Raw genomic sequence first — 26543 nt, 5'->3', positions numbered from 1 at the left:
AATTATTAGAACTGGAGTTTAGGAAAGTTGCTGAGTAAAATTAATATGCAATAATCAATAATAATTCTATATACTAGTTAGAAAATGCAACTTATGAAAACATATAAAAAATAAAGTAACTAGAAATAAATTTAATAAATATACAAGACCTGAAACTATAAAACTTTACTGAAAAATGTTCAAATAAATGTTACTCCAAAAAACTGGAATAACATGTTCAGACAGACAGCTCAATATCCAAAAAACATCAGTTATTCCCAAAATGAACTAGAAATTCAATTCAATTTCAATCAAAATTCCAATACCAGATTCTAGAATTTCTACTGAAGAACAGCAGAGGACCACGAATAGCTACCATTTCTTCTGAGGAACAAGGAAGATAGTTGGCCTCTCAGACCAAAAAAAAAAAAGGAAATCATTAAGGCAGTGATATAGAAAAATACAACAGTGGAACAAAGAGCCCAGTAACACATCCATACACATATGGAAATTAATATACTGACAGCTGGAATTGTAAACCACTGGGGAAAGGATGAGTTTAAACAAGTAATGCTGAAATGCATATCATAAATAAAACATCCCTACCTCGTAAGCACACAAATTAATTTCAAGCAAATAAAAGACAATAGGCCCCAACTTTAAAATCTGTAGAGAAAAATATAGAAGAATATCATTAAGGCCTTGGCTATAAGGAAGAATTTAGCCAAAAGGCAATAATCATAAAAGAAAGAATAAATTTTACATTAAAATAAAGAACTCTTGCTAATCAAAACATATAAAAAGACAAGCCAAAGAGCATTAGAAAACTCCTAATAGTTGATTAACATCCAGAATACATAAAGAATGACTATAAATCAGTAAAAAAAAAAAAAAAAAAAAGACAAACCAATTGAAAACAGGCAAAAGGTACTAAGAGGCATTTCACAGAACAAGAACAAAACCCACAAAAGACTAGTAAAATTACGAAAAAAAAAGTGTATCTTCATCAATGATCAGAGAACACAAATAAGAATAAGAAGAGGACACCACTTCACACTCATCTCTCAGCAAAAAAAAAAAAAAAAAAAAAATTGACACAACACCACCGGTTAAAGAGGATATAGATTAAAGGGAACTGTTGATGGGAATGTAAACTGGTACAATCACTTTGGGAAACAATTCAGCATTAAAGCCAAAGATGCACACACTCTATGACCCAGCATTTCACTGAACTATTTTCTCTCTCTCCTCAAAAAAAAAAAAAAAAAGTCAGTCCTAAGTTTCTAAACATACACTACAACCCATTACTGAGTTGTAACCCACAGCCCAAACCTGCGTTTCAAAAATCGCTGCTCCTCAAACTTTTTGGTCTCAGGATGCCCCTACACTTTTAAAAATTACTGAAGACCCCAAAAAGCTTTTGCTTATGTGGGTTATATCAATTGATACTTATCACATGAAAAATTAAGAGAAAATTTAAAGATATTTACTAATTTAAAAATATTAAACCCATGATGTCATCATAAATATAATTTTTGAATGAAAAATAACTATATCATCAAAAAAATTTAGTGAAAAGAGTGGCACTGTTTTACATTTTTTGCAAATCTCTTTAACTCTTGGCTTAAAGAAGGCTGCTAGATTTTATTTGCTTCTGCATTCTCTGTTTTGGTTGATGTACATGAAGAATCTGGTCTCCCACAAACTGGCTGGATAAGGAAGGACACTGTAGACCCCCAAAAGGTCTTCAGACCACTCTGAGAACTGCCATGCTAGAGAAAATTTTGCACATGTGAAACATATAGAGGTGATCACAACAGGACTGTTTACAATAGCGGGCAAACAAATGAACAAACCCAAAAAACCCCAAAGCCCATCAAGATACTATACTATACAGAAATATAAAAGAGGCTCTGCCATTTACTAGTTGTGTAACCTTGACTTAACCTCTTTGTCCCCTCATTTTGCTCATTCAAAAATGGAAATACTAATGCCAACCTCATAAGATTATGAGGATTAAATGAGTTAATATATAAAAAGTATTTAAAATGCCTGCCAGATAGTACTATACTAGTATTATATATTATTATAATCTCAAAATGTGTGTGTGTGTGTGGGTGTGTGTGTAAGAGAGTAAAAGAGAAGCAGGAAGATGCACTAAGGGGCATGAAGGTATTCATTTTATTATTCTCAAAAATAAATCCTTCATATATTTAATGTTATGAAATCTATGATACATTCATAAATCACTTTTAAGAGAAATACAGAGCAGGTTTGTCAATAGGCCTGGCAAAAAAGCCGGGGAGACCAATTAGGAGATTAGCTTATTAATTAAGTCCAAAGTGACCTAAGAGTGTTGACCATGGTTACCAGGGAAAATTTAAAACAAAAACAGGAAAGACATTCTGTTTCAACACTAGGCTGCCTGTACTTTCATTGTCATTATGCCTGATCATACTTATTTTCCTGAGGCTCTCCACTAGTGGGTTAATACACAGCAATCTTTCAATAAATGTTAGCTGCTAGTTGTTACTCTTCTTGCTGTTGTTGCAGAGAAAGAATGCTTACACGAACAATTCAAAAGTATCACCTACTTCCATGTTGTTCACATTTGAGATTTACATTGCACCTGCTTCCCAAAGGCTGTTATTTGTGAATCTATCTGATAAAAATCCTTGCCTCCTAAAAGCATTTCCATTTACTATACCTATACTGGGTTTATCAATGTTAAATACAATAGAAAGTTAATGTTCACAACCCTGAAATCTCATTATGAGTAGCCTTCTGAGTTCATGTTGTAGTTTTAAAAGGTCTTCTTTCGTTGCCTTATTTTATGATCAGCTATCTGTTAAGCCGGAGTGCTTTTTAAATTCTGTTGGAAATGCCAGCCTTATTTCTGACAGGACAGTTAAAGTATCTAAGCAGGGCCATTTCTTATACACTGATAAGTTAAATTTAGTCATTTTTGTTTTGAGACATAGTGACTTCCAAATTAGACATTTTGATTTAGCAGATAAAGTTAAGAAAGTTATACTTTGACTTGTAAAGGGTCCAAGGTATTCTTAGTGTACTCTGAGTATTTTGAATCCACTTAAAGCTGAGCTTAGCATATAAAAATATATATGCTTTCCTATTAAACACTCTATAGGATTTCTGTCCAGGGTACCTTAAAGACTAAGGGTTGACCACACTCCAGTAACCACTCTCAGCTAGGTGGCCTTGGCAGAGTTCAGCTCAAGTCAACATTTATAGGAGTTTTCCTTGCTCAGTCTCCAAGTGCTATTTTGATAGTGGTGAAAAGCCCTCCTTTCCCAATTATGTTTAATTATTTTTTCTCCCGATTAAATTTAATTAATCACAACTCCTATATCATCTCATCCATCTACTTACTGACACTTCTTAATAGTCTAATAGCTCGTCTTTTATCTTCCCTTTCACTGATCTAGTTCCTGGATAACTCCAATTGTTTCCTTCCTTCCTTCCTCTTAATCTTCCCTGACCTCTCTACAAACTTGCTACCCCCACTGTGCTGAAACCCTGAAGATCACTTCTGGCCTCATTAACACAAATTTAAGCAACAGTCACCAAAAGCTGAAACTGAGGAAAAGTGTGTTTTCGCCAAGGTGACTCTGCTTTTACTGTCCCCCTAGGCTTTTCCCCGTTAACTTCTTTGACAACCTTACCCTGATATTCTCCTCTCACTATCCCTCTTTTTTCATATTTTAACCTATTTTTACAATTCATCTAACCGAACTCTACCTCCACACTACCTCTGCTCAATTCAAATTTTTACAAGTTTTCTGAAAACACCTCTTGTCTTGGCACATATTCCAAAATGCCTGCGGTGCGTTTTTCTCCTTCCTTTTCTGTTCCTGGGACAAGCATTTCCGATTCCTTCACCACCCAGCTAGCTCATTCTTCTCTACCCAAGCACTGCTAATCACTCTCGCCTAGATTATTCTAGCAGGGTGGCATTTATCAAAATGTACGGTGTAATAACCTAATTACGTGTAGTTTCTCTTCAGTGCTTTGCTCCTTCAGAGCAGGGGTTCTCCCCTATTCATCTGTGTAATCCTAGAACCTAAAAGTACGCCAGACACTCAGCATTTGCTAGATGAAGAACTAATGGCTCCAACTTGAGCTGCTTCACATTCACATTTACTGCCTATCTATTCCCAATGCGGCGGGTCCCGCTCCAATTCCACAAAATACCAGTGACTGAATAGGCTGGTGGCTCTTGTAGAGCCAATATTTAAGATTGGCTCCCCTTGTCGCCTCTCTAAAAGGGCATTTACTACACATTGAGGTCACCGTAATACAGAGAAAGGCGGGAAGTGCGCGCGCTCGAGGGAGCATGAGCACAGATCGAAGTTACTGGGAGGATGGGAGGGGGAGGCACTGCAGGCAAAGGAATCAGCAGAAGCACCCGAGACTGCGTACAATTCAACAGCTACCCATTAAGCCGACTAGAGCGCCCACCTGGTCTCGGAGAGCTTCCAAGAGGGGCCGTTGCACCCACGAGACCCAGGAGCCCTGTTCTCGCAGGCCAAGGTGTAGGTAGCCATCCCTGCGAGTCCAGGCAACGTTCGGCAATCTGGGCGGCTAGGCCGAAAGACGAAAGCAGCAGGTGGGGAGTGACGGGCCCGGCCTGTCTCAATGGAAGGGTGCAGCCTTGACACAGGAGCAGTGGGCGCCGAGGTAGCAAGGGGCGATCTAGGCGCCCCCCGCCGCTCCCCAAGATGGAGTGAGACTCTGGGCCGAAAGCGCTCTGAAGAGGGAGAAAAAGCAAAGGGGCGCCAGGACCGACCCGGGGCCTATTCGAACGTCAACCGCTTCTTACCGAGAACTGAGAAGCCGAAGTCTCAGAGACCGACGCTGCCGCCATCTTCCTGCCGACCTCCGCAGCCCCGGGAGGGTCCGGGTTCGCGTGCTGTTCTTCAAGATTCGAGAGCCGCCCGCCAGGGGCGACCCTAAGCCGAACCCCTGATGGAAGGGGCTGGGGTGTTGGTCCCGGGTCTGGAAACCCCTGCCACACACCCCCACAGGGCCGCCCACGCTCGGAGTGCACACCAAAAGCGCAACACGTCCTAACGGACGTCCTGACTAGCCAATCAAAAAATCAGACGTCTTCCGGTGGTAGGAGAATCCGCCTCTTCCCTCGGTGACGTCACAAGGTAGCGCGCCGCGGGGACCGGGCTGGCTGGCTACCGGGCGGCTCTTGAAGGGGTTCTGCACAGGGGCGGGCATTCTCGAAGGGGAAGCGTGGGCGAGGGGTTGTGTTGTCTCCAGTGGCGATTGAATGGGATGACTGTAATAAAATAAAAGCGAATGCGAAGCTCAAAACAGTCCATCACTTCCCTTGCGTTAATCGCCGGAGACAGCGTGAGTTTAACTCGGGGACGCCTCTCCACGTGAGGTACTTACCTTTCGGCCAATAACAAATAGAATGAGGAGGAGCTTAAAGATTTGGTCCAATAGAAGTCAAGGGGAAAAAAACAGTAGGGGCAGAGAGTAAACCTCCGCAAACAACTGCCCAATTGGATTCGGAAGCTCCCACCCAAACCTGGGACTGGCTGCTAGGAAAAGCCGCGACCGGGACCTTTGGGCGGGGTGAGTTTAAAGCGGCTTTCGCGCGCTGAGAGCGTCTGGCTTTTATTGGCCAGCGACTTCCTCCCTTTGTGGGAGCTCCCTGCGTAGCGGGGGTTAGAAGTTGGGCGGAGCGACCGAGTGACGCAGTAGCCTCCCCAGCCAATCAGGGGTGGGGAAGGGAGGCCGAGGAGGAAGCGGATCCGCCGCCGCGCAGCTAAACCGCAGCGAACTATCCGCTTCGTCTCCCTCCGCCGCTCTCGGGGCCTAAGCGGGAGCTGCTGGGACGGCGTCACTGGGTGGGCTGGGGCGGAAGTGGAGGCGGAGGGAGACGGCTGCGTCTGCAGTACCTTGGTCTCTCGCGTCGAGGCTCTGGTGGGCGCGGGGGAGGGGGAGGAGGAGGAGGAGGAGGAGCCCGCGGCCCGGGCGGCGGTGGCGGCGGCGCCCGAGTTCCCCGTAGGACCCCGCCTCGGAGCGGGCGGCGGTGGAGGAGGAGACTGAGGAGCAGGATGGCGGCCTCGGCCCTGTACGCCTGCACCAAGTGCACCCAGCGCTATCCCTTCGAGGAGCTCTCCCAGGGCCAGCAGCTTTGCAAGGTCCGTGGGCGCTGGGTGGTGGGCGGGCGGGGTTTCCTCGGCCATAGCCCGAGGGAGCTGGGTGCCCACTGCACTGCAGCCCCTCTCTCTTCGCCGGCGCCTTGGGGGTTTGGAGCCCTCGCCTCGTCACTCAGAGACCCCGTTATCCGAGGACCTGGGCATCAGCTGGGAAAGCCCCTGAGAGGAGGACGGAACCCTGTCCTCTTCCAGGCGACCCAGGAGGGGGCCGGGCCCCAGCAACGTTGAGGGGTCTCAGGGGTGGGGCTGCGTGAGGCAGCCACCTGTCTATGCCGCAGAGACCCCGGGATGGAGATGTTTTCATCTCGGTTTTCTGTCTAGTCTGTCCTCTCCTTCCACCGGGAGGCAGAGGACGGTGTTTGCACTTTCTTGCTAGGAACCTGAAGCCGCAAAGCTGATGGCATCCTTCTTCCCTGTCCAGGAAAGCGAAGCGTCTGGCTTAGGAACAGAATGCTCTATGATTTGGAGCTCCTCCCATCCCATTAAAGCCGGGATGCTGTCTGTGAGCAACGGTGCAAAATAATAAGTAGTTTCACATTTAACCAATCCTTGGAATCGGCCCTGACAGCTTTTTTTAATTTATCTGTTGCGTGCCCCCCCGCATCTAATAAAGACAAAGACACCTAAGCCTTCCCTAAGGAATTATGCTGTAATTGGCTACTTATTTGATAAATCACTCAATTTTCTACGTTGGGGGACACATTTTATTGATGTTTTAGGCATTTGACTAGGTTGGGTAATAATTTTCCACCAGAAACGTGAAATTTTGGGGGCCTTGAGATAGATAATGACTAATATATTGTCTTATTACAGGAATGTCGGATTGCGCATCCCATTGTAAAATGTACTTACTGCAGATCAGAATTTCAACAAGAGAGGTTTGTATATTGAACAGTTTTTGATTGTTAAAGACAAAGTATTGTCTGTAAGGAATACTTGAGGGTTGTAATCCCATATTTATGTTACAGTTTTTTTTTTAATAAAATGGTTTAGTTTCTCAAGCTTTAAGTTGTAAGCCCTTTCTGCATGGTAGGAGAGAGAATGCTGACCAAAAATTAATGGCTATTTTACAGCTAGACTTTATACCTGAGGAGATAAAAAATAAATTATTGCATGGAAAATGTACAGCCTTGCTAACGAAAAGTGCAAATATAAACTGTTATTGTTAAGCTATTAAAAAATGGCAGAACGTTAGTGCTGACATGGACCTGAGGAAAGGTCTATAGTGTTAACCAGCTGCCTTCCAAGGGTAAAATCTAGTGACTTGTTACCAGTGGAAGAACAGCACATATTTCTTAATGGAGTGATTCCTGTTAGAGCCTCAGTGCATGCACAAGAGCTTAAGAGAGGAGCAAATAATTTCTTCACAAGTAGGTGTGAGCATCATAATAGTGGAGAGCACCCAGTGGAAGGTTAGGTAGGCACTGGTGCGGTGCATAAATAGTGGCAAGTGTGAGGATTTTGGAACTAGATAGAAAACAGTAGGATTTTTTGTTTTGTTTCCATTTAAAATACACAATAAAAATGTATGAAAACATTTATCTTAAGTTAATTAAGGGGAGCAAATTTGGATAATATACAACCCTAAAAAGATCCTCACGTTTGCAGTTTTAAAAAATTCTTACTCTGTGTTAGAGTAAGTTTTAAGTACTACTAAAGCACATGGTACACTTTTACTAATAGTACACTTTGACTACTTGCTTTAGTTCAGCATTGTGCTGCATAAGTTTCATCATCTATATACAATTTCCTTTGCAGCAAAACTAACACGATTTGTAAGAAGTGTGCCCAAAATGTGAAGCAATTTGGCACCGTAAGTATATCTTATATTTTCATCTCATTTTATTGCTGCTGATCAATTAACGTTTTCACAAAGATGGACCTTTTAAAAAATATGTATTGCTATGTTCTTAAATATTTCAAGTACCAAAACATTTCAGGAAAGAAACTTTCCATAGAGAGTCTGATGGGAAGATAACATTTTAAAAGAGTCATATTATGTGCATGTTTATATATTTTGAATTTCAGTGGAGAAGTTAGGATTTTATTCTTTAAAGAGTCAAATATAGCAAACAAACTCCTGGTTGTAGAGAACCTACTTACAAAGTTTGCATAACTGTACTTTGCCTCTTCCTCAGAACCTCTGACAATTTTTGTATAGTGGCACAGTTCGGGCATTTAGTCACAAAAGTCAAGAAGTTATCCTAGTACAAGTTCTTTTCTTATATGTATATTACAGTTATTATTGGTATATTACACTCATGATTAGTCAAATTTCTGGCCTTAAGGGTTTCTAAAATCTTCAGTTGTCTTTTGAATATCAAAGAAAATCAAGGTATGTTTGTTTTAGTTACGTTGAATATGCTTGTGCCAGTTTTTTTTAGTTGAAAACTCACATTTCTTGCATCATCTGTACTTATACATGATGAAAAGTTGTTAAATGTATTTTGAATAAATGATGTAGTAATTAAGCTAACAGGATATTAAGTTAGTAGAAGTTCACTCCCCCAAATACTGGATACATGAAACTTTTCTGTGTACCTTTGTTTTCATTTATTGAAACGTCTTTACATGTAGCTTTTGTATTATATAACATTATTATGCAAGTCATAAGTACATTTCTCACGATCTTATTTAACTATTTGACGAAAAGTTTAATGAGTCTAGAAATAAATGTTAGCAAATGAATAGAAACATAATAAATGTCTTTGACTATGATAGGGCAACATACTTCACAGAAAACTTTTTTGCCTATTAGTTTCCTTAATTAATTCCTAAAATATGTCCTGTTCACTGGGTATATTTTATGCAGCAAAATTTTAGTATTTTAAAATGTCTCAATTAAAGAAAATATCTGTTTTTCAGCCTAAGCCTTGTCAATACTGTAACATAATTGCAGCATTTATTGGTACCAAGTGTCAACGTTGCACAAATTCAGAAAAAAAATATGGACCACCTCAGACTTGTGAACAGTGCAAACAACAGTGTGCTTTTGATCGGAAGGAGGAAGGAAGAAGAAAGGTATGTTTTATTTATTTTATGACATCTTCTGGAAATTAAATAAAACACAAACAAGTTGGAAATTATTATAATTAATATATTACTGAAGCTTGATGTATTCTTTGGGTCCCTGAAAGCAGGTGGTTAGATGAAAGTGCAGGAACAGTGCATTTTCTCCTTGCTGACGTGATATGTAGATTCATGTTGATCAGTTGAGATTACTATACTTTAAAAAACATTCTGTGATAGCTATTCTGTACTATTTGGTTATCCAGTATTTGGTGTGGGAGAATTACTAACTGCTTTCAAATCTTTTCAGCTACCTACCTTTTTGCTGGTTACTTGAAGTTGCTGGTGTGAAAATATACCTGATTGACACTTTAACACATATGATTCAAAGTCATGTGCCTTTTGATTTGGGGCTCATATTTTATACCATTGTTTGTTTTTCTCTACCTACAGTGACTTAAAAGGTATCTATATGTGTGTGACATTTCTCTGCTGAGCATTCACACAGGCCTCCTGATGACTATCAGTTTCAGTTGATTTGGAGGATGACTGTCTCTTTGAGGGGCTCTGCCATGTTCCTGCACAGCAATATATGTACCGTAGTTGTAAGACATGTTCCTCCAGCACTTCTCGTCTGAACAAATAGAGGATAGGAACTTAATTTTAGTCTTAATTTTGGAAAGAAGTCTCTTTTCCTCCCCGTTGACATGCAGACACTGGCCTCCCATTGTCTGTGAGAGTTGTGTTTTGTAAAGTTGCTGCAAACACTGAGTTAGTGAATAGAACTGTTGCTCCTACGGACAATACAGGATAGGTCCCTGCCTCTGGTCACAACGTGGTAATCAGTGGATCGGTACCTAATCTTGTTTTGTTTTGTGTATGTTTCTGTTTAAAGACACCTTAATATATATTGTTGATTGATTAAATTGAACTCATAGCAAACAGCACTATAACTATGCCTGAATGAATCTTATCTAACACAGGTATTTTCCACATAAAGTACATCATAGCCGCCTTATGCTTAGGAACACTGTACATCACTTTAGCACTACCTTTGGGGACCATTTTAGCAGTGAAATCACCAATAAAAAGCACAAATGTGAAAAACGTGATAGGAGGTAGACTGTGAAAAGGATACTTGTTTACAGTATGAGGGCTGAAGAAAGGCAGCAGAGCATCACCTTGTTAACCTCATCTGGGAACATTTGTGGTCTAGCTACACAAATTTTTTTGCTGCTCTGTGCATGTGGGTGGATGATCACAAAAGTGCTACAAATTGATTTAGGGGGTGACAGGTAAATTTTAGCTGATAGGTGGTGAATTTGCCAATACAAAATCTGCAAATGAGAGTCGATTCTATATGTCATTCAATCTCATTTTTTTCTATAAATTAACAGTTTTGCTGTCATGGGAAATACTTTGCCATTTTAGTAATTACACAGTAATTTAAGAATTTATGATAGTGCTTAGGTAAGGTTTCTTTGAAGTATATCATCAAGTTATGCTTATTTTCTAGTAATAAGAAAATGAGTTTTCCTCTCCAAATTTAAAAATGCCTCAAAACTAATGGAAGTCCATATATCATCCTTTCTAATTTTATGATCCTCTAAATAAGCATTTCCCCAAGTTTCAGAAAAGTCTACTTTTACTTCCATTTTGCAACAGTCACTGTGTGTGGTATGTGTGTGTGTGTGTGAGTGTGAGTGTGTGAGAGAGAGAGAGAGAGCGCGCACATGCACACCAGCAGTTGAGCAGTTTATCTTATCTGGTTTCACATATAGCCAGTTACACGTACATTTAATCTAATCTAAGTATTTTCTTTTAAAAGGTTGATGGGAAGTTATTATGCTGGCTCTGTACTTTATCGTACAAGAGAGTTTTACAGAAGACAAAAGAACAAAGGAAGAGCCTGGGATCCTCACATTCAAATTCGTCTTCTTCATCTCTTACTGAGAAAGACCAGCATCATTCAAAACATCATCACCACCATCATCACCATCACCATCGTCACAGCAGTAGCCATCACAAGTAAGTACTTTGAAATCGTGTTTTCCAAAGTCCTCACTGGCATTTTAATGCCAGATTTTGGTGTTTAACTTTTTGTAAATGCTAGCTATGTGCTTGTCTAGTTTCCATTGTACACAGTAAGCTTCTTGAGTGTTACCATGACAGCTTCTAGGGCTGTTTCCCCAGTTTATTCAGTGTACAGAATTACACATAATGAGTGTGTTTAGTTGTTTACTATAAATATAAAGATAAGACTTTTAGAGAATTACAATATAAAGTTATGATCATATAATGAAGTCAAAATACAAGTACATCAGAGTTAATTGATGCTTCATTGATTCATGTTATCAAAAGCCTCAATATTCTTTTTTTGTTCAAAGAATTGTTAGGATTTTACTTGTAAAAATTTTATTTACCTCAGTTACTATTAACTTGTTTTAGTTAAAACAAATTTAAACCGGTGACTAGGAAATGTTTTTTGGAGAACAGATTGTAACACTGTCATTTGTGACCATGATGGAAGCATTCTAAACCTTGAAGGGTCACAAAGTGTGAGAAGTGGGCTTCCCTGGTGGCGCTGTGGTTAAGAATCTGCCTGCCAATGCAGGGGACACAGGTTCGAGCCCTGGTCTGGGAAGATCCCACATGCCGCGGAGCAACTAAGCCCGTGCGCCACAACTACTGAGCCTGCGCGTCTGGAGCCTGTGCTCCGCAACAAGAGAGGCCGCGATAGTGAGAGGCCCGCGCACCGCGATGAAGAGTGTCCCCCGCTCTCCGCAAGGGGAGAAAGCCCTCGCATAGAAACGAAGACTCAACACAGCCAAAAATAAATAAATAAATAAATAAATAAATAGATTTATTAAAAAAAAAAAAAAAAAAAGTGTGAGAAGTAATCTTTTTGACTAATGTTTCTTTGCTTTTTTAAAAAACAGGAACTCTATTCAAATATTAACAACTGCTTGATTTTTAAATTGCCTTAGGGAGAAAAGTTCCATAGTAGTAGTATCTTAACCCTTTATGTGTGTAAAGTTTTTTTAAAGTGTAGTTTTAGTCTTCATGGACAAATCAAGAATATTAAAATGAAAATTAAATACAAAAATTAAAACAGAGAAGAAGGGGACATGATACACACTGATTTTCAGGAGAATTTATTTTTTTTTCACAAATTTCTCTGAGCCTTTTTAAAGTTCTAGACAGTTAAAACAGTTCCATTTACAGAAAACTGATGCCTGCCACAGTTAAGAACACATGAAGATATTTGTGGAATGTAATGTAGTTCTGTCTAATTAACAACATTTGATTCTGAATTATAGGCAAGCACATATTAGATTATGGGGGTTTATTGAGGCACTGAGATTGTTTGCTTCTCTAGCAATTTTTCCATTTGTCTCACTGTGTTGTAGTGCTTTCTGGATGTAACAGTGGTAGACTGCATAATGACTTCTAATCTGGCTACTTTGAAGAAATCTTGTGGCCTCTATATCAGTGTATCCCAAGGAACAAAGGAATGTAAACCTTCCTTGTTTTTGCTTCTTGCTTTAGGAAAATATATGAGGAAATAACTACCATGATGGTAACTGTCAGACGTAAGACTCAGCTGAAATGTCCCTTTCCCTTGCCCTTTACTTGTTTTAGCATGCTGTGAAAGGACACACTCAGATTATGTTTATAAAGATCAAATTTTGTGACAGTAACTTAATCTTTTGAAATTAATGTTTCAGAAGTAAAGGGAAAGAGAATGGATTGACTTTTTATTTTCCTTTGGATTATTTAAGATATGCAAATACTATTTTGTATTTGATGAGTAGGCAGCCAGTTTGTGGAGCCCTATCTTAAGTTCATTGGATAAGGATGATTATGAAGAGCTTACATATTGTGATATATAGTGATGGGGGAAGGAAGAAACTCAGGTTAATATGGATGCAAGAATACCCCACCTCAGAAAGCTGGGATTCTGTTTCTGTTAAGTCATTATTAATGTGATTTTTCTCATTTTGAGGTCTGAATAGTTCTATTAATTCATGTGTGATTATATACCTTGCTAATGCTTTTAATAAAATTTGTAAAAGAAACAAAATGGCAACTGAATTCCTCAGTAGGGTTGCCGTTCATTGCCACAAGTAGAGAATAACTCAGGTTGAGAGAATTACAGCTGCTGTTTCCCCAGCTTGTTATTTATAGCTGATTCTTAAGAACATGGTTAAAAAGCTTCTACAGCTAAAAGAATAGTAAATTTTATATACACACACAAACATATGTACATATTTCTATTTTGTGTATGCTAGCACTGTACTAAGTGTCTTTACATAGGTAACTCATTTAATCCTTATTTTCCCTATAAGGTATACCCATTTTACAGATGAGGTGACTGAGGCTCAGGGATTTTAAGAACTTGCAAAAGGTCACACAGCCCAGGTCTTCTTAACATCTCTTATATTGTATATACAGTGGACCCTTGAACAACAGGTTTGAACTGCATAGATCCACTTATATACTCAGATTTTTTTTTTTTTTTTTTACTAAATATTTACTACAGTTCTACATGATCTGTGGTTGATTGAATCTGTGGATGCAGAACCTCCTATATGGAGGGTTGACTGTAAAGTGCAGATTTTCAACTGCACAGAGGATCAGCACCCCCAAACACCCATGTTGTTCAAGGGTCAGCAGTTCACGTGGTGTGCAGTACATAGGAGATGCTCTGCATGTGTTGAATGAATAAGCTAGAGGTTAATGAAGGATTGGCCAATGTGAAAGTACAGGAAAAAAGTATGGACAATTCATAGTGAGTTATAAAGTGGTTACTAGTATTGTGGCATAGTGGAAAAGAAGTAGTACTGTAGTAGTAATTATAAGTAAAAGTAAAATCATTAGTTACTATGAGATTTCCCAGTATTTTCAGCATGACTGCTCCAGAGTACAGCCTAATGAAAGAAGAAACTTTGGAAAAGATTCTTAGGAAAACTAGGAAAGAAAGAAAAATTCAGATACTTCCTGGTTCAACTTGACACACTATTGTGAGCAACTTGAGTTACTCCAAAGGAATCTCCATGTAGGATTATTAGGAAGGCCTTAACTTTAAGATAAAACATCTGTCTGAAATAGTAAGGGTAGCCTAAGAATGATGGTTTTCAGACTTTGTCATTATAGAACCCTGTTGTGGTGGTTTTCATGCTTACAATACCCTAACCCTTAGTATGATATTAAATTGAATTATTGAAAGTCCTGATTAAAAAGAAAATCCAGTCCCTATCATCGTACCTTTCTTAAACAACTTAAGATGGCTAGTAGTCATTTGATTAGAATTTATCTTATTGGAATGTGATTTATTCAATATATATTAGCTTAGTCTGAAAACTTAGTTGAATATGCCTTTCTCAGAACAAAAGAATATACACATATATCATTTGATTCCGTTGGGAAGAATGCTGTTAAAATGTTGATGGGTTAAATAAATGTTGTTATTAGATATCATCTGTGTATTTTGCAGAATCAGCAATCTGAGTCCAGAACAAGAGCAGGGACTGTGGAAACAGAGGTAAATATGTAAACATATTTTCTGAAGTATTTTGACATGTATTTTTTAAGATGTGCTATTCCTTTAACTTTGTTACTTAGGCTTTAAAAAAATTGATATTCAGTAAAACTTTAGGGGAAGAAGAATAACTTTTCATTTGATGCCTCTGCCATTCTTACTCTAATTATTTTTATTAATGTTTGGTTTCAGCCATAAATCCTCTGCAGCAATTCAGAATGAAACTCCAAAGAAAAAGCCCAAATTGGAATCTAAGCCATCTAATGGAGATAGGTAAAAATGAATTCCTTTAGTGCTGTGAAAATTCAACTTAGTTGAACAGTTATGGCTGATTGCCAGTTATTACTAGGTAAAAGAATAGAACATGTATCTTCTACATTGACTTCTTTGAGTCACCCAGAAGAGTAAACATAATCAGTTAAAATTTTTAACTTAATTTTAGCAATAAGAAAGTGGCACTGAACGATGTTCTATTTCGGGCATAAATTTGGGTTTTGAAAAAAAATCTGAATAGAGAACATTATCTTAATTATTCTTCAGTGAAACACAAAACTAATTGTGATATTTGAAATTGACCTGCTTGGAAAATGTTTTTAGATTTAAAGTATTTTGAGAGTGACTTTGTTTTAGTTCATTAGCCAAAAGTTTGCTGATGTTACTGTACAAATTGGCTGCCTATTGCTTTACACTAGAAGTATTGACCCCCTAAAAGCTAATACTGAATTATATTTCTGCAGGTGTATGTAATGTGTGCCATTAGTAAGGTAATTTGCCAGTTGCATCCATTTCTGTCAGGTACATATTTTTTTGCATTAGCCTTAAGGATGTTTGTGGAATTGTCTAATTTATGCAATTTGAACACCTGCTAATTTTCCTTCTACTTCATTTAACTGTGTTTTACTTTTTTCTTTTTAGTAGCTCTATAAATCAGTCAGCAGATAGTGGGGGAACAGACAATTTTGTCCTTATAAGTCAACTGAAAGAAGAAGTGATGTCACTTAAACGTCTCTTACAACAGAGAGACCAGACCATTTTAGAAAAAGATAAAAAGGTAAGTACATGGTTCACTGAAGCCTGGTAAGGTTTACATCTTGACTCTTGCTTGATAATTGCAAATTTTGTTAGACTTTCTTTAATAACTTGGTCATGTTTATTGTACATGATTCTTATAAGACACAGAAGCCCAAATTGGAACCTAGGCCATCTAATTATGATATGTAAAAGTGGTACTTCAGAATTTTAGTTCTAAGAATCAATTGAGAGCTGATTAGAATTCTAATAATTTCTGAACATTAGTTTTCAGTAAGCCTGTAATCTAAAATTAGATCTAATGTCTTAATTTGAAAATGAGATGTAAATGGAATATTATGTCAATTCTTTTGGTATAAGAAAGTAATTGAATATAGTCTAATATACCAATTATATATTTATTTCAATTAAGATCAAATAAGTGGAGAAAAATTAATGCTGTGGGAATTTCCTATGTGGTAATGATTAACAATAGGTATCTAAGATAGGAATTAAGTGTACTTATTGGGACTTTATCAGTTAGATAAAGAGGAATATCAAATATGTTGTCTGTTTAGTGAAAAGTTCTAATACTTTCTGTGTGCACTTGAGCAGAATTTTACCTGTTTGGGCCTCAGTTTTCTCATTTTAAAAATGAGAGTATTAACACCATCTCATGGGAAGATGGTTGTGATTAAATGAGAATGTAAAGTGTTTACTTACAGCTTCTGGCATGTATAAGTGCTCATAGCTGCTGTTACTGGGGTTTGGTCTTCTTTGAGGGTAGAACCTACTTCTGTACTTGTTTTATGATCCTAGACTGTCTGGTTTGACCTACTTCAAACATATCATAGCAATAGGAAAACATTAAAAACGTTCTTCTAAAATTATGAACAAGATGTGATTATGAATATGTAGTATGTAGCTATCTCTGAGATTTCCATAGTAGTGCTTGAGTCTGAGTTGGCTTTTACTTCTGGCATTCATGTAAAAAATGTAACTTTTATGTTACATTTTCCCACACCTTGATGGTTAATGGATTTAAATTTATTTTAATACATTTGTACCTTACCTTAAGCAAATTTGATATATGAAATTTAGGATTGACATAAGACAAATATAGGATAGTTACGAGTATTTTATTTTTTATGGTTCTTTTTGCTTAACAACAGAATATTTTAAATATTAGCTTTAATGGAAATTTGTTTTACACACAAAATATTAGAAACATTTCTGTTACACAAAGACACGTCTATCTGTACTAATCTAGATAAAAGTTGAATAAAATAGGAAGTTTACTATAAAATAGTGATTCCAAAACTACGTGGTAATGAATTGTGGAATTTTGGCCGTTTTAGATTTTTTTTTTTTTTTCAAGTATCACTATTCTATATTAGTGCACTTAGTGGAAAGTTTTCTGGTTTTGTTATTGTTCCTTTTTTCTTAAACACTAATGGGGATGGAAATTAGCAGTACTATGAGGAAAATAATTGTAAGTCTAAAATAGCTACATACTTACAGCTTTTTTAAATAATGTAAATGTAAGACAACCACGTTATTTTCTAGAATTTATTTCACTTTATTCAGTGACTTCTAGAGCCAGCCATGTACTAGATCATGAGGATAAAAAGACAAAATAAGACATGATTCTTATCTTCCAGAAATTCATAATCTGGAGGCAACTCACAGTGTAGTGATGAAAATATCATAGCTTATTTGATGTGAACTGACATTTCAGAACGGGAATTCCTTTGTAATGCAGAAAGCAGGATTCAGTTATTTGAATTGGACAAAAAGCGAGAGCTTTTATTCAGAAAATCAGTATATAGGGCACTGTGACTTCCTTTCTCTCTTTTTGGTGTACTTCTTTGTTTACCGGCTACCGGGTAATTACAGAAAAGAACCTGCAAACCTTTAAAGCTTACATAATGAAAACCAATTAAAAATAAGCAGAAGCTTTCTTCGGCCTGGTTCTTATGTTGAAATTATATAATACCAACTTATTTTTTAGTATGAAGTCATGAGATTTTGTATCTTTATGTATGTCATTTATATTTATGAAAAAAATTGTCATATAGCTGTCTTTCCTTCCTCAAATCACCATCTTTTTTCTTACGTTGTCTAATTTAGCCCAGATTTTAAAGTAGCCCCCTTTCCTTTCTTATTCCATGTTAGTTGTATTTCTGTGCTTTGTTCTCCATTTTTACCTCAAATCTTAAGTGGTATTGGATATGGAATTCTGGACATAAATTTTAAAATAAAAGCAATATAGCTTTTGGTTGATAAGACTTGTTCCTTTATGTACTTGCCCAGTGTGAAACTTTTTTCTTTTTTCATTGAAAGATTATTTTAACCTGAAACCAGTTTTACTGTTTACTTTGTTTATATATAATGTGAAGTATGTTTTAACTGAAGCATTTTCCAGGGTATTAACCGTTAAGCTTTCCTGTTGGCATACCAGTTGCCAAATTCTGTGTCCAGTGAAACCACCTTTAAAAAGAAACACAAAAGGCAACTTCTCAAAAGTTATACTGATGTTTCAATATTATCTTAACATTAAAATAGTATTAGTGTTAAAGTAGTAAATTAGATAGAATTCATTATTTCACAAAACAAATTCTAGATAAGTTACAAAACTCAGTAAACTGCTGTTAACATTCTCCACTTTTATAATGAATTGTGAGTTTATTGTGAAAAATATTTAACAATGATGTGTTTGTGCATATGCATATATATATCTATACATGTATATACATATATATATATATATCTATATATATATTTTTCTTTAATCTTTCAGTTAACTGAACTTAAGGCAGACTTTCAGTACCAAGAGTCAAACTTGAGAACAAAGATGAACAGTATGGAAAAAGCTCACAAAGAAACTGTGGAACAACTCCAGGTAAATGAGATTATTTATGTAAACTGTTAGGCAAGGAGGGGTAAACTTGGTTAATAGTATTCTTTCTCTTAGACTGGTATTGGTATCCCTACTTTATGCATATCTAGAGCATTTTCAGCTTTGATTTTGACTTAAAATACCTTTTAATCCTGCTCCCATTAAAAGTTATTGCCTGAAATCACTTGATAAGGAGATTCAGTAGATTAATTCTGAAACCTTTTGCCTAAAGTTCAGATGGGGTTTTCAGAGGAGGATATCACTGAAGTATGTTCAGTTGATCATCAGGTGAAAAGCAAAAAATTAAAAATCAGATTCATGAAACTAAGGTGAAAGTAAGGTCTTCAGTACATTGTGTAGTTATTCTTCCTGTTTCCTCCCAGATAACGGGAGGAGAAGTGGGGGTACAAAACCGAATTACGGGACCTCGAGTGGAAGAAATTCATGCTGCATGCAGAGATGCAAGGCCAAAGAGTGCACTTTAACCTCTGTACTGTGATTTTTTTTTTTTTTTTAAACCATCATGGTTTTTAAAAAAAATATATTTATTTATTTATTTTTGGCTGTGTTGGGTCTTCGTTTCTATGGCGAGGGCTTTCCCTAGTTGCGGCAAGTGGGGGCCACTCTTCATCGCGGTGCGCGGGCCTCTCACTATCGCGGCCTCTCTTGTTGCGGAGCACAGGCTCCAGATGTGCAGGCTCAGTAGTTGTGGCTCATGGGCCTAGTTGCTCCGCGGCATGTGGGATCTTCCCAGACCAGGGCTCGAACCCGTGTCCCCTGCATTGGCAGGCAGATTCTCAACCACTGCGCCACCAGGGAAGCCCTGTACTGTGATTTTTAAAGTGCCAGATAGGGTTCTGCTGTATCCACAGCAGGGAGCCTCTAAGGATGTAGGCCAGCCTCAGAGTACTGCAGAGGGTACTCAGTAGGGTGTCCATATACAAAACAACTGAATGGTGATGCCAAGAGTCACCACAGTGACGAGGAGGGTGGTTTCTGAGGTCTGGAATGCAGAGATGGAGAGCATCAAACAGAGATTTAGGTTATTTCCTTATTTAAGCCTTTTTTCACCTAGGTTTCATAAATTTAGAAATCAGACTACACTAAGTTAATTATATGTTCTATAGATTTATACATTCTGACATTTGTAGAATTAAGTCTTAAAAGCATAGAAGATGGCAGCACACAGACTTTAGGCTCTTGATGGGAGAGTGTAGCTTGGGAAGGAAGGAATTAATATTGCCCTGCATTTTTTTTTTTTTTTAACATTGTAATACCAAGGGATATTTGCTATTTCCTATCTTTTGGTTTTGTGTTCTTCATACTTTGAAAATAGCTTAAGTTGAGTAAGATTGTAAAGTGGATTTAGGAACCTGTTGAAATTCAGGGTAGAGATTGCATAGTCGTAATGCTGATCTTACTATTACAGAGAATTCTGAAGAGAAACTTTCGTAGAACCTGACACATAGTAGGAGTTCAAATAATTTGTTGAATGAGTGACGATTTATGGAAATGCCCATCTGCCCTCTGTTCTGAGAGATTGCCCATTTTATATATTAGGCTTTTTGTACATTAATTGTTTCTCATCCACCAGCAAGCAGTAGTTTTATGTTACTTTACTCATTCAGTTATTAGTGCTGAATGATTACTGGAAACAAAATCTTCTGCATGATGATCTCTGGTTTAATGTGATTTAGCCAAAACATGAATAAATCCAGAATGACATGACAGAAAACCTGTGAGCAGTACTTAAATATGATAAAACTGAGTACTCTTCACTGTTCAAAAGAGCAGTTTGTTTCATTTTGTAGTTGTAAGCACAAGGGAACCTCTCTTTGACATCTTAGCCTGATTGGTATCTTAAGCCTACCTCTTCTTGGTAGCTGAAGTTTCATATAATTTAATAATAACTAATAACTATATAGAAGTGTACATTTTCAACATAATTTTACATAGGCTGTCTTATTTGCTCCTTACAGTAACTTTAAGTTATGTGGTATCCAGATGACACTGTGGTCACAGAGTCAGAAGTGACATAGAAACCTGTATCTTCTGACTCAGATTTAACTATACTTTCTCCTGTTCTGCACTGACTCCCACCTCAGGTTACTCAGGTTTTCTACTTCATCCTTATTGTCAGACCACTTCCCTTTATCGTTTGTATTATTACTGGTGACATTCTGTCACAGTTACGTATCCTCTTTTAACCCCACTCCCTTTAGCAACCATGTACTAGTAAGGTTCTCCACCTAAGTGAGTAAACACAGTGAACTGTTTTTCTTATCTTTTTGTGATAAGAAACTGAATGCTGAAGCAGAAAATTTATCTTGTTCTAATAACTCTCAAAACGTTTGAAACTACCAAACTTGAAAAATAAGCACTGAGCATCACAAGAAAAAAATTGTCCAAAATACCAAAAAAAAAAAAAAAAAAACCCCACAACAAATCCCAACCAATCAAACAAAAACCAAATTGTCTAAAATATCAAGAAAGCCAAATAAAAAATATACCTTCATTTAGGAGATAAGTTGATAAAAGGGGAAAGGGAATTAACATTTGAGTGCCTACCATATACCAGCCACTGTGTTAGGCTAAGTGTTTTGTATATTTGATTAGCTCTTTCAACTCCTGTTGAGGTAGATGAAGTTTCTGTTTTACATATGAGAAAATAGACTCCCAAGTTACATTGCAGATAAGTGTCAGAGCCAGGATTCAAAGCAGGATCTGTGTGATTCGTAATCCACATATTCTTTTCTTGAGGCCAGCATTTCTAAACATTTTTAACTTAACTTGCTTAAGAGTTCTTAAATAATTGATTTTTGCATGGTGCATAATAAAGAAGTAATATTAGGATGAATATTTTAATGCATATATATTAAATATTACTATAAAGTATATCTTAAATGTACCGAAATAAGAATAAGACAGATTTGGACTTGTCCCCATTTAACAACTGACTTACTGTTTATTTTTCTTAAAGGCTTTTTTCTTACATAATTTATCAGCAAAAAAATTTACTAGTGACGTGATTAGGACACTGAATATATACATGCAGATTGAAAATTAGCTGCTAAAGAATTAAAAGGAAAAACTTCTTACAATACCTAAGGTTTGAGTTCTTGTATTTCATACTTAGAATATGAAAATTATAAACTCATTGATTTTTTTGTTTTTTTCTTGATGAATGAGAAAAGATAGTTTGAAAATTAACTCTTTAATGATTTGCTATGTCAGTGTAAACACTTTTGTATAACTTACAGATCTGACAGAGAGCTCTTTGAGGCAAGTTTGCAGACATTTTCCTTTTTTTTATGCCCTTCATTAATTTGTATTTTAAAATTTCTGTTTCTTAAGATTCCTTTTTTTAACCAGTGAGTCTATTATAGTTATATATTGAATAATATGTAGCAAACAATGAAAAGAAAACAACTTACAACTACTGTGTTTACTAGGACTGGTCAGCTGAATAATACACCAATTGATAATGGTTGCGTGCACTTGACTTCCACTAACTGCCAGGCATTCTCACTGATTTGTCGTCTGAGTTTCTCAAACTATTTCGTTTTAAAGGGAAAATAAAAATCCTTTTAAATTCTTGATGGTTTTCCAAATTTGAAATTGAATTTGAAATTACCACCTTAATTATTTAATAATCGTGGAATAGAGAAATGCTATTAATCATACAGTTGAACATTAAAAAATGATTTGACTTGCAAATGTAAGATAGCTAGGATATTTGCATTTTGGAGGTCTCCCTATTAATTAGGGAGAATTTGATTGGAGAAGGGTTGGAGAGTGGAAGTACAAAGCCTGGGAAAGGTTTATATTCTACGAAACTGCTTTAAGATGGTATACTGAAAAGGCAGAGTGCCATACAAAGGCTAAAATTAGAGTAGAAGATAAAGCACTGAGGTTAAAAAAGTATAGATAATAAAAAATCTTGAGACCTGTGCAGGAAAATGGTTTTCAAACATAAACCAGAGGATATCTTCTGAAATTTTGTCAGTGCTCAGATTCCAAACTGTTGTCAACATTCTCCCTGTTTTGGCTCAAAAACTCCAAAAGCATTTGTGTATTAACATATTTGTATATATGGAGGGTCCTTTATTATCTACATTGCCACAGTTAAGAGATTACACAGGGAGATGGATGTAGTCAAAATTTGAAAATATTCACTGAAGGCCCCCATTTATACTTTCCTCCTCACTAAACACTGGTGACTGCCATAGCACATTGGCTTGAGGACAGTGTGTTTGTCAGTGGTGGATGGAACATTTGAATGACTTGCAAATTCAGTTCAGATTGATGGCAAAATGAAATCTTGAATCTTTGAAAAGAAATTTCAGCCTTTCATGAAACTGAAAACAGTGATGATGTGTAACTGCTCAAGTTACATCAAAGCCAATACCAAATAACTGTATGCCAATTAAAGGAACAACAACAAAAAGACCAGAAAGGGTGGTTGTGATGGGTGCTTCAAAAAGTTTTCTTTTGAATATCATTAAGTTAAGAGAGTAGTCCCTTTGGTAAAGTGATAAAGTCTGAATATTTTTGCAAAAAGGACCTGTTACGCTTGCTCTATAAATAGGTAAACATCAAAATGAAAGACTTTGTAGAGTTTGTCTGAAAATAGCCCTCTCAAATTACCACTTGTTATTTGATCTTATTAATTATACAACAGTACTTATATTCATAGTTTCTGTTTCATGTTTTTAAGATAAAACAAAAATATTTTTCCCCTATTTAAAATTTTGACCCTCTTTTAAAGGGATTCACTTTAAGTTGCCTTTTGTGTAACCAATTATATCTTTGGACAACAATTACTTTAATATTGACATTACAAAGGGGGCTGATAAACGAATCTAGGATTTTCCTTCTACATATCCAACATTAAAGAGATGAACCTAAATATATCAACTCTTTCATTTATTCTGTTAGTGTTTCAATAAAATATTTGAAGTAGTATTCTTCAGCATAACTTAATGTTTGAAACATTTTTAATCGTAAATGTTTTTGTCTTCCGCAGGCCAAAAACAGAGAACTACTCAAACAGGTTGCAGCATTGTCAAAGGGTAAAAAGTTTGACAAAAGTGGAAGCATATTAACATCCCCTTGAGAAGTGGTTATTCATTAGTGTTTCTGCTGAAAATGTAAAATTGGAAAAAAATTCTGTGAAGCCCTTAAATTCTGTGTAGTGGAAAAATATTTTTGCACACCAAACGAATTGGCATGTTTCCTATTCACTTTTGTAACTGATATACAGCATTTTTTAAGTTGTATAACATTCAAATAAAACTTCAACTGGTTTGAAGCAACTTTTAAATTATTTGATACCCAGGAACTTTTTTGCCAGCAATAGTATTAAACAGTTGTAAGGAAGTGCATGAGTAGTGCTCTTTATAAAATACAACATGCAATAATAGAGTAGGTATGGTTTTCAGAAGTCAGAGCAGCAGGGCTTTTTGTTTTGTTTTTTTTTGTTTTACACTATGCTAATTTCATATAAACAGTTTTCAATTTAGAAATACAGAAACTTTTAAACAAGGAAAATTGTGAACACTGGTTTTTTAGTAATTGTGTTTTTACTTTTCATGAACATGACTAGGAGAGAACATGGTGCTTTTATTAAATGGACTTCAGAGTATATGTAAATATGTTTTTTAAAGTTACATCGTTACCATTAGTTAGTAAACTAGTATTTTCATTATTGGTATAGGAATTAATGTTTATTGTACAGTATCCAAGGTAAATGTGTTTGTTTTGTAAAAACGACTGTAGATTTTTACTTACAAGTGCCTTTTTGCCACCTAATGTTTTTATTTATAGGAATGCTGATCTTTTGTACATACAGTTTGTTTTAAAATCATGTTTAATAAATGTTTGTATATAAATGCATATGTACAGAAGCCTATTTCGAAAGGAAATCAAAGTTGCTAGTAAAATGTTTGAGGTTGCATTAAGAACTGATAATGCATCTAGACTTTAGATGATTTTGTGGTTTGTTTCTGTGTGATATGGGAAGCTGTTGGTCATTGAATTCATTGAATTATGTCAAAATACTTCCCAAAAGATTTAATTTTAAATCACTTCTGATAGAATAATTTTATTTTTTATGTCATATGGCTTCATGTTCATATTTTGTGTTACATGTTTTATTTTTCTTTTATTAAAATTTTTAAAAATTAATAATTTTTCTGCAGTGGTCCATATATCTGCTTTCCCTATAATATGTGGTTATCTAAGTTAATATTTATGTACACCATACTTAATTTGTAAGTTTAAAGCAAATCTGGAAAAAAATTAAATATCTTTTAAATCAATCTGTGGTTATCTTTAAATAAATTGGAATCTACTGCAAGATTCAGGCACTATTTATAAGAAAATTATATCAGAGTCTTTAAAATTGTCTATAAAAGGTTAAGGTAGGGTGGGATAGGTTAGGAGAAGTTATTGACTAATTGTGTTCTAATCTAGTGGTTTTCAGCCTGTAATAGAATTGATCTCCTACTTAGTAAATGCCAGTTCAGAGTTTCAGTTCAATTTTAAAGCGTCAAGCATTGCTAGATATACTGTATAGAGTAGAAGGCTCCTTCTCTTAGGAATTTATGGGCAAAGTAAATTTGTTTCAAGTAAACTGTTATTAAATTTATCAGTCTTGAAGCATTGATTATGAATGTCCTATCAAAGATCCTCTTTCCGCAGAACACAGGATGATTGTAATAATTGTTTTTAACATGATTCATGTTTCAGTAGATTATTCCTATAGTGATTCATTATAAACAGATATCAAATAATACTTTGTCCAATTTGAAAACATATAATCTAGGGTAATTTTCAAGTGATAGTAAAATACTGAATCAGTCAGACTTGGAAGAATTAAACCAGTTTATTTTTATGAAATCTTCATGCAATAATCTTCCTAAACTTAGTATTCTCAACAATGATAGGTAATTGTCTCCTTAACACAGATTTTAATGTTTTCAGGATTTGCTAAATTCATAATACCGTCATTACCTTTCTTCAAAATTTATAATGTTTGTATTCTGGTTTCATAGCCATTTGTCAATCCACAGTGGTCATTATGGTTTTAAACTGTGTAATAGTTCTTATACCTTGTTGGAGCTGCTACAAAAGAAAGATGCCCCTTCCCTGTTTTTTAGGTAAGAGATTAAAAATTCAAATGAGTCTAAATACTTAAGCTTTGTAAATTCCAAGGCTAAAACCTTTTAGGGGCTTCACAGTATTTAGTACTAATTAAATGCCCTCTCTTTATTCCATGACTTGGTTTTATAACTTAATTATTTTGCAGTTGTATAAACTAGTAATTGAGTCCCAGTCCTGAATCTGTAGTGTATTGACATAATGACCTGATATCCTCTCAATGTGGACCTGTAAGGAGATACTATGGTGTGACGTATTGTGCTTTCTAGCCTGTTTTCAGCTATCGATTAGCATTTACCAGTGAGGGTCATTTTGGCTCCAGTTATTTATGTATTAATAGCCTGTGAATATTGCAGTCCTTTTTAGATTGTATTGGTCTAAATATGCATTCTGCAGTGAACCTGTTAAGCTGTTCACATGTATAGACTATTGAAATACTGTACCTGTACACATCTGACTGTTGACATTTTGTACTTTTTTTCTAAATCCAATATTTCACAATAAAAACTTGTCAAAAGCTTTGTATTGGTTTCCTATTGCTGCTGTAACAACTTAGCACAAATTTAGTGGCTTAAAATAGCACAGATCAATTCTCTTACAGTTCTGGAGGCCACAAGTCCAAAGTCAGTTTCACTGGGCTAAAGTCAGGGTGTTGGCAGGTCTGGTTCCTTTTGGAGGCTCTTGGGAAGTAAGTGTTTTCTTGCCTTTTCTAGCTTCTGGAGCTGCATTCCTTGCATTCTGTGGC

At 36.3% G+C, this 26543-nt stretch overlaps 2 protein-coding genes across 9 annotated transcripts in view; one reads left to right on the top strand and one right to left on the bottom strand.

The window, feature by feature from the left end:
• The window catches only part of CEP57 (centrosomal protein 57), a 42892-nt gene extending 37798 nt beyond the window's left edge, over window positions 1-5094 (bottom strand). For 3 of the 4 annotated variants that reach the window (XM_007191190.3, XM_007191189.2, XM_007191192.2), the window contains exon 1: window positions 4820-5093. Coding sequence is in view for 3 of the 4 variants with exons in the window: in XM_007191189.2 (XP_007191251.2) it covers window positions 4820-4864 (45 nt within the window). In the remaining variant the exon portion in view is untranslated. Of the gene's footprint in view, window positions 1-4819 lie in introns of all 4 variants that reach the window. The other variant, XM_007191191.3, reaches the window with a different exon arrangement.
• Window positions 5095-5818: 724 nt separating this feature from the next.
• Window positions 5819-26321, top strand: FAM76B (family with sequence similarity 76 member B). Of its 5 annotated transcripts, XM_057552250.1 has the most exons (11): window positions 5821-6161; window positions 6993-7057; window positions 7938-7992; window positions 9045-9200; window positions 11017-11216; window positions 14686-14733; window positions 14923-15003; window positions 15646-15781; window positions 18539-18640; window positions 21618-21746; window positions 23664-23793. In XM_057552250.1, the coding sequence occupies exons 1-10, from the start codon at window positions 6075-6077 to the stop codon at window positions 21702-21704; spliced, it is 1017 nt and encodes a 338-aa protein (XP_057408233.1). In that variant the 5' UTR covers window positions 5821-6074; the 3' UTR covers window positions 21705-21746; window positions 23664-23793. The 5 variants fall into 5 exon arrangements, with proteins under 5 accessions (XP_057408232.1, XP_057408233.1, XP_007191249.1 ...); XM_057552249.1 differs by lacking the exons at window positions 21618-21746; window positions 23664-23793 and adding an exon at window positions 19021-21604 and having other exon boundaries at window positions 5819-6161; window positions 15649-15781; XM_007191187.3 differs by lacking the exons at window positions 21618-21746; window positions 23664-23793 and adding an exon at window positions 19021-21602.
• The last annotated feature ends 222 nt before the right edge of the window (window positions 26322-26543 follow it).

This window comes from Balaenoptera acutorostrata, chromosome 9, assembly GCF_949987535.1.
Source record: "Balaenoptera acutorostrata chromosome 9, mBalAcu1.1, whole genome shotgun sequence".
Taxonomy (NCBI): Eukaryota; Metazoa; Chordata; class Mammalia; order Artiodactyla; family Balaenopteridae; genus Balaenoptera; species Balaenoptera acutorostrata.
Note: the sequence above shows the minus strand (reverse complement) of the source record. Positions and strands in the feature narration are given on the sequence as shown.